This window comes from Cajanus cajan, chromosome 1 (genome assembly GCF_000230855.2).
Source record: "Cajanus cajan strain Asha chromosome 1, NIPB_CcT2T_4, whole genome shotgun sequence".
In the NCBI taxonomy this organism is placed as follows: Eukaryota; Viridiplantae; Streptophyta; class Magnoliopsida; order Fabales; family Fabaceae; genus Cajanus; species Cajanus cajan.
Genome location: NC_138517.1, coordinates 9,601,224 through 9,609,123, shown reverse-complemented (window position 1 = coordinate 9,609,123; position 7,900 = coordinate 9,601,224). Strand labels below are relative to the sequence as shown.

The following is a 7,900-nucleotide window of genomic DNA, read 5'->3' as shown; positions in this document are numbered from 1 at the left end:
TATAGGGACTAATTTTATGCTAGCTGATCCACTTACTAAGGGTTTGGTGCCTAAAGTCTTTCATGAGCACACTGCTCATATGGGTGTAATTCCTTATAATACCTTAGTTTAGTGGGAGTCTCATTTATGTTTTATGTCTTCTTTATTTTTTAATTTTTCTAGATATTTGTATTATTTGGATTTTCTACAGAAATAAAGTTGATGTTCATAATTTTATTCTGAGCTTGTTTTTGTGCAATATATATATATATGTTGCGTTTTGAATGGATCTCTATAAAGAATAAAGTTTGGACCAGTTGGAAATAGACATGATTAAGATCACGTTGCATGTAATTTCCATGCCACTTATCCATATTTGATCTATGTCATTGAGTACATACAATTGTGGTGATCATTGTGGTTTAGTCACATTAGATAATGATGAAAGCTGCAGTGGTTCCCTGTTGTTGTATGAGATGGACCAGATTGTTTAAGGGGAATCTAAAAGTAAATAGCATACGGTTGCGCGCCTAAAGAATTTTGTGATATAAATACTTAAATGAATATGAAGCCCAAGTGGGAGATTGTTAGAAATTTTATTTCTAATAAATATTGTGGGCTACATATATTATTTGTAGTATTTATATTAGTTATTTACATTTAGTTGGGCTCAATAAAAGTGATCTAATTTTAGTGAGCCTTTAGACTGCCAACAAGAAAAAACTGATATGGGCCCAAATAAGTGGAAACTAGATTTGGCCCGTTAGGGGTTAATGGGAACCCTAATAGGTTTAAAATCATAAAGATGGTCATAGTCCCCAATATGCCAAATCAGAAACACACGTCTCTCTGTCTCCCCATCAGAAGAGTAACATCAAGTCCCATCAAGGAATCCAGTGATTTGGCTGAGGAAGATCATTGCACCAAAAGACTATTCCGCTGCAACCTTTTGATCAACGTCAATGGATACAGGTACGTGTTATTATCATTAACTCTGTAATCTGAGACAACGGTTCTTAATTTTGATTAATGGAAAATTTCTATTTGGCTTAAGAAATTTATCCCAACACTAGGCACTTGCTATTCCTTTAATTCTACTTGGCCATAGCACATATTATACAGCTTTCAAATAGGCTATAGTTAGGTCCAATATTAGTTTCAGATATCCAATGAGACTATTGATACCTGCTTTGTTTCTTTTTTCTGATCCTTACCTTCGATGTGACATGCTTTTTTCAAGGGGAAGCACTTATCAGTGAAGGAGTTGTGGCTTATGGGAGTTATTCCACTTCTGTGAGTTTGCATCTCTCCTCTATATCAACCTCTTGATATTTTTGTTAATCGTTCATTTAATCTATGTAATGGGAGTAAGTTAAATACAATTTTAAGGAAACTCATAAATGGTGAAATGGAGATGTGAATAGGATTAGATCATTATTATTATTATTATTATTGAAGCAGTAAATAAATTTTAACTATGCAGACAGCTGGCTGTGAAAAGCAAAGGGGTGAATGCAAGGAAGAAAGTGTTTTCAAGAATGAAGACTACGTCTATACCAACTCCTTGCCTTAGATGGGATTTGTAATTTCGATTTGTTGCTTAGGATTACTTCGTGTTATTTCCTCTGCTGGATAATGTATTAACGTTGTTGAATTCATCAAAGATTGCCACATTGGCAATTGTAGAGGATCTATAACTTTTATTTACAGTTTTATAACATGAATTAGCTGATAATTAACTGCTCGTCCCCTGATAACAAGGCACAAACACAAACATTAATTGTGAAAGCCACGAAGTTGTTTCTTTAATTTGATTGTTGAACACTTGTGGTTTGGTTCATATAGACTAACAATAAAATAACATTTTTTTAACTATTAAAATGGTTAATTTTTAAAAATATTATTTTTACAGGTTGGTCTGCAAACTTTTCAGCTGTTCATATGTACCCGCTGCATACATGGATGAGGACTTTGTCTGATGTGATCTAAGTTAGCACGAAGCATGAGTAAACCACAACACCGTTCCTTACCTATATTGCATAATTAAAGGTTATGGAGCATTAATTGTATCATAAATGCGAATCAACAGTACCCTTCCGGTAACTATTATTATAGGTGCGTATAGTACTATATATAAAAGGGTGTTAATACATTTAACAAATTGGGGAAGGGTATACATGAAAAGCTAAAGGCTAATTACCAGTAATACAAACTAACCAGTTACCAGTAATAGCTAACAGTAAAAGATGTCGGGAGAGAGATATTTGAAGCCATTAATCAAACAGGCAACTTGAAAGTTAAAATAAGTTGTGTAATGCTCGTGTACAACAGTGAGTGAACCTCAAGTTAGATGCTCTTGACAAGAAACAGTAATCACCAAAAACTGTAATTTGGCCATCCAACAAATGTAAGGCAAATACATGCATTTGCATTTTCATTTGACAAATTTATGTACGTTAGTTACATGAAAAGCTTCCCGCTGTCGGACTATATTGGAAGCTGAACCATACCATATGGTGATGACAACAATAAACGCTACACCAATGCCTATAAAATTTACAATATGGAGGTAAGAAGAAAAAGGGTAATAAATGTTATAAAATTTTGCAATAAGGGAGCGTGAGGCGGGGTCATGTTAACTACAAAAATGTGGCTCGCCAATTGGCTACCTCAGCCCGATCACTTTAGCAAAATAAAGAACAGAAGCCTCCAGCATAAAGCCTTAGCACGTGTTGATGTCTTCCAAGATGTTAGCTCTTACTTTGACCTCCTATTCATTTTGATGCCCCGGAGGTTGACTTGTAACCATGAACTTAACATGAGCTACATGTCCATCCTAAATCTGCAATGGGGTAATGTCAAACGAAAGAAATAAGTATATGGAGCAGGTCAAGGACCCAAAACAGCGTTCAACAAGAAGGCCAAGAAACCAAAATCCTTGTAATATGATACAGATCCTAGAATGCATAGACCCACATTAATATACTTTGACCATAAATTAAGAGGTAAACATCAGAATTTGCTTTCATCAGTCATTCACTTCCTAACATCCTGCAACCACTGAAATAACTTGTTCAGCCAGGAGAGAAATCTCCATTAATGGTCGCAATATTGGCTTGACACTATATCTTGACCCAAAGCCTCAAGCCAGGGTATGAGTCTCTTTGCTTAAAATTTATCCTCCCTTAACCCATTCTTATTCAATGCAAGGCTTCACCACTTACTTTAAGAACTGGTAACATTAGGTCTCTCACTTCTAAAAATTTGCAAGTTGCATGTTTAATCTCAGACCATAAATCAATTTTCATATTAAACACCAAAATTACAGATAAGTATCCAATTCCCAACCATTGCAGGGTCTGGTATGAGGAGGCTCAAATGTATGCAGCCTGACCACTGCGAGCAGGGAAGCAGAAACATAGATCATAAAAAGGACAGCCTATTGCATTAGCCTCTTCCATCTGTATGTCTTTGGGATGGGTAAGAAGTATACAACCTTACCATAAGAATGAGAGGCTGCTTGCACAACCAGAACAGTTGAACCCATAGCCACCACTCACCACCAGGTCACAACTCAAAAAGGCATAAACAAGTACCATAATGAGGGGAAAGAATTGACATGTCAAGAACTTGCCAAATAATCTTTTTGACTACCTAATTGATGTTTTACATATTATCTTAACATGAACATATCACACCCTAAAATTATAAAAAATAAAAATTAACTAGTTGGTTCTTATGCAGTCCCTGTAAATCAACCTTTCCCTTTCATCTAGCTTCTTGATCTTCACAATGCCAAAGAGAACTTGAAAACCAAAGATTGCACAAAAGACATATGCTATAGTGGCAGGCACCTGTAAAAGATGGCATGTGACTGAGGAATGAGAAAGTACCACTACCACCAAGATATCAATTAATTGAATATAAAAAACTACGAGAAAGATAAGTGAGATGGTAACAGCTTACCCTAATTGAGTTAAGATACAGAATTGTTGCAAGATTTATTAGGCTCCCAGCAGCTATTGCCTATTAATTGACAAATAGGTAACATAAATACGCATTATTTCACTAACTTTGCTCGTCTTTTATCATACACATATATCATATATATAATCTGAAGTGTCGATTCTAAAAAATGATGCACATGGTTTACAATAAGTACATACATGGAATATACTTTGTTCAAGAGACAATTCACTCTGAACATACATCATTCACTTAATATCTCTTGGAAGAAATTAAGAATATAGATTTATGCAAGTTAAAACATGTTGATTCATGCCTGCAAAACACATGATAATACTCCGACATGCAATTTTTATTTCCATAATTAATGAGTTGTTGCCATTGCAAGTGTGATCCAACAACAGCCAACTGGCTTACAATAGATACGAGATAATAAATTTGAAAGAAAAAGCATAGCTACAAAAAATGACAACAGACTATTAAACTGACTCAAACCAAATCCCAAGAAATAACTAAACTTATAATTATATTATGTTAGAGGCCAGCTGTACTCACATTTCCTATTGTCTTCTGGACAGTGGCAATACGCTGGAATGCCCTCTCAGATTCCAAAGTTCGGACTCGGAGCTTTAGATCACCTTGCTCCTGCACAAGAATGAAGAGTAGGAAGATGTGATCTAGAATACCAGAAACCCAGAACAAACAAAAGATACAAATCAAACAAAAACCTCAAATCATATCAACAAAAATCTAATACAAACCAATTTTTGGATGATTTCAGCAAGCTTTTCAACCCTTTCAGCCTGTCTAAATAAGTTGTAAAATGCTTGAGATTGTCTGTCCCATCTCTTTCGGAAGTCCTGTACATTCAGAAGAAAGATATGAGAAGGGAAATCATAATGCTTAGATGAATTCAACCATTACAGAACAAGTTTGTAACTGCCTTTATGATAACTTCAACTCCTGCCTCACGGAATTTTAGCAACTCCAGAGCATAACTACAGGATCAGGAAAGCTGAATGTTAGATGCACAAAGCTTATAAGTTAAAACATGTAATGTATAAAAAATAAAAAAATTATATACTGTGAAACAATACTCACGGCTTGGCGATCTCAGTAATATCAAAACGAGGATCAAGGCCCTTTCCAATGCCATCCAACACTGCAAAAACAATGTTGACTTGTTACCTTGCAGTCACATGCATAGAACATGCAAAGTAACACAAAACTCTTAATATTCACCTGAGAAGGCTCTAACAACAAATGTGAATGTGGCAGGAAACCGGAAGGGCTGGTCCGCTGCAATGGCTAATAAATCCTCACCTGTTTAAAATATGACCTGAGTAAGTTATACAAGCCTATGGATTCCATAATGTTATTTGACTAAATCATGTTGGTTTGGATGAACTGATGAAATGGCCATGGTAAGGGAATATTTATTCCTACGTTTCATATGCTGTGAAAAGAAATAAAATGACGACTTTATTCCAAAAAGATTTTATACTTGAACAGGTAAGCCAGACGTGATGGGCCAATTTTAGAGCATATTGGAATGGAATTATGGAATTCCATCACTTCAGTAATGGAATATATATTCCCATAATTATACACGAATGTTCCTTACCATTCCAATGACTTAACCAAGCATGGGAATGGGAATGATCCATTCCATCCAACCAAACTTGCATTGCATTAATAGAACACAAACACCCAAAATGAAATACTGAAAGTTCTGACACAGAAAATTTTCTTATAGTTGACACAGGTAATGTCAAACTTTACAGATGAAATCACTTTAACCAATCGGGAAAACAAACCAAGTTCAAAAATCATATTATATAGAACTGTATATAGCTAATTAACGTTTCACCTACTTGATACCGGTTAAAATATTAAGTTAATAACCCATGACCCATACCCAATAGCTCAAACAACATATTCTTCCCTATAACTTGTCTATTTTTATCTTCACGTGACTCATTTCACGAACAATATTGTATGCATACATCCAAATAATCTAAACTTAAAGACACACTGGACCATGTGCATTACCAATAGCAGCCAAACGTTCTTTCTTCTTCATTACTTTTTCCTCTTTGCTTAATGGCTTTTTGAATCCAAGTTCAGCTGTTGCCATCTCTCTCTCTCTCTCCTTTGTGCAGCCAGACTCTCTTCAAAACTATAAAATAATAATGTTGAAGAGCTAAAGGTCAGAGATTGTAGTGGGTTGCTAACATAACCATTCTGCACCACAGACATGTAACTCTAGTCTAAACCATAGAATATTAGTGAGGGGAGAAAATATTAGCTTAAAATATCAACAAGTGATCCAAAATTTGCAGTAACAATTTTCAAATAAATATCACTACTTATTTCTCTTTTGGTGGGGAAAAACAGTTAAGACCTTTGATTCTTTGAGTTGATGCAGTTTGATTCTACCACTTGATCCAACCCTAATACCACTATATTCTTGACATAACTAATCAGGACAGCCAAGTATTTCAAGCACAAATCCCTATCAATGAGAAAAAATTTCCTTTCCCAAGATAAAAAGTTTAGAATCTCCTATTCAGAACACTTCTTTATAAGTAGTTTTAAGCTGCCTTAGCAGGTAGTGCAATCAATAATCTACAAACTATGTGATAATATTGATTTTCAGAAATACTACTGCTGAGTATCTATAGGTGTTTCTATTCTATGAATTCCCACCAAATGGGTTTAATTTTAATAAAATACCTATTGAGGAAGAACTGTGCTGTTCGTTTAACAGCAGTCATATCGCCAGTTGGGACAAGAACACCCATTTGAATCATTGCTTGAAGGACCTACATAAGTACACAAGCTTCATTTGGTAAATAATTTAAAATTGAGAATGAAATAAGCTAGAATTTTCATCGTATTATGAAACGCCATCCATAAAAAGCTTCAAGTAAACCTTCTCGGATATTTTGACTGATACTGTAGGGTGCAACACCAATCATAATAAGCAAATGTATTCATCTCACCAAGAGTAAAATGTTCCACTTGTAATTCATATTTTAAACATACAGAAAAGATAAAGAACATACCTTCCCATCATTCCAAAATCATAAAAGATCAATCTTCCACCATTGACATCATCAACTGCAATATTTCCAGGATGCTGCATGAACAATGTAAATATTAGCTGAGAAGCATCAAATTGAACCTCTTAAGTGATAATCACAAAAATATGAGAATTTATGCATCCTCATTTAACACAGTTTTTTCCCTAGAAAAAGGAGGGGAAAATAAAAAGATGTTAGGACAGTATAATAACGAGTCCCTAACAGTTTTGGTTGCTCGGCAGTCACTATTCCTCATCACATGAAGGAAGTTACTTCTAATGCCCCTGTGATTAAGTCCTAAGGAGTTTTCCCACCCAAGGCTACAAGTTATAAAATGCCTAAAGTTGCCCCAGGTTTCGTTGTTGTGACTTCCTAATTTATTAAAGGTACTTGCTTAAATTAATAATAAAGGATAAATTTTCAGAGCTTATCATCTAAAACCCAAATAAAAAGCCTGAATTTGAACTTTGAAGGTCAATCAAGTGAATTATTTAATTTCATGTAAATGTTATCATTATAAAAATTAGAAAAAGTCAAGTGATGTGATATGATGACCAAAGTAAATTTTGTTCCTCAGACGAATCAATAAGATGTAAAATAGAATGATAGAAAAGTGACGGCAAAGAGATATAGTACAATATCTCACAAGTGAACTGAGCTGCCTGTATGCAAGTCATAGATGAGTCAAAAAATTCTTGACGTGAGTTGACAACTTTGCAAAATCTTGGGGGTTGTTTGTGTTGAGTACCGGGAGAGTTATTACACATATACACATATCTCCACATTTGTGAGATATTGTTGGCTTTGAGCCCGTCCTCACGGTTTTGCTTCTAGACATCACTCAAAAGGCAACAATACTCAAACTTGGA

The 7,900-nt window shown here is 34.9% G+C and overlaps 1 protein-coding gene and 1 long non-coding RNA gene across 4 annotated transcripts; one reads left to right on the top strand and one right to left on the bottom strand.

The window, feature by feature from the left end:
* Positions 1–595: 595 nt before the first annotated feature.
* On the top strand, positions 596–2,189 carry LOC145957959 (uncharacterized). The gene is made up of 3 exons (XR_014433792.1): positions 596–951; positions 1,220–1,272; positions 1,463–2,189. It is a non-coding gene; the product is annotated as an uncharacterized LOC145957959 (long non-coding RNA).
* Positions 2,190–2,422: 233 nt separating this feature from the next.
* On the bottom strand, positions 2,423–7,457 carry LOC109804274 (protein ACTIVITY OF BC1 COMPLEX KINASE 8, chloroplastic). Of its 3 annotated transcripts, XM_083074395.1 has the most exons (12): positions 7,255–7,457; positions 7,014–7,087; positions 6,682–6,770; positions 5,998–6,124; positions 5,188–5,268; positions 5,047–5,107; positions 4,886–4,943; positions 4,707–4,805; positions 4,501–4,590; positions 3,946–4,005; positions 3,739–3,833; positions 2,423–2,821 (listed from the first exon to the last, which is right to left on the bottom strand). In XM_083074395.1, the coding sequence occupies exons 4-12, from the start codon at positions 6,080–6,082 to the stop codon at positions 2,803–2,805; spliced, it is 648 nt and encodes a 215-aa protein (XP_082930521.1). In that variant the 5' UTR covers positions 6,083–6,124; positions 6,682–6,770; positions 7,014–7,087; positions 7,255–7,457; the 3' UTR covers positions 2,423–2,802. The 3 variants fall into 3 exon arrangements, with proteins under 3 accessions (XP_082930521.1, XP_082930515.1, XP_020221663.1); XM_083074389.1 differs by having other exon boundaries at positions 7,014–7,457; XM_020366074.3 differs by having other exon boundaries at positions 4,889–4,943; positions 7,014–7,442.
* Positions 7,458–7,900: the final 443 nt, after the last annotated feature.

Excerpts from the sequence above, each read along its gene's own strand:
- LOC109804274 (XM_083074389.1), bottom strand. The coding sequence starts at position 6,082 with ATGGCAACAGCTGAACTTGGATTCAAAAAGCCATTAAGCAAAGAGGAA. Across the intron at positions 4,591-4,706 it reads CTGAAATCATCCAAAAATTG|GAGCAAGGTGATCTAAAGCT; the intron begins GTTTGTATTAGA and ends ATTCTTGTGCAG. Across the intron at positions 4,006-4,500 it reads TCCAGAAGACAATAGGAAAT|GCAATAGCTGCTGGGAGCCT; the intron begins GTGAGTACAGCT and ends GTCAATTAATAG.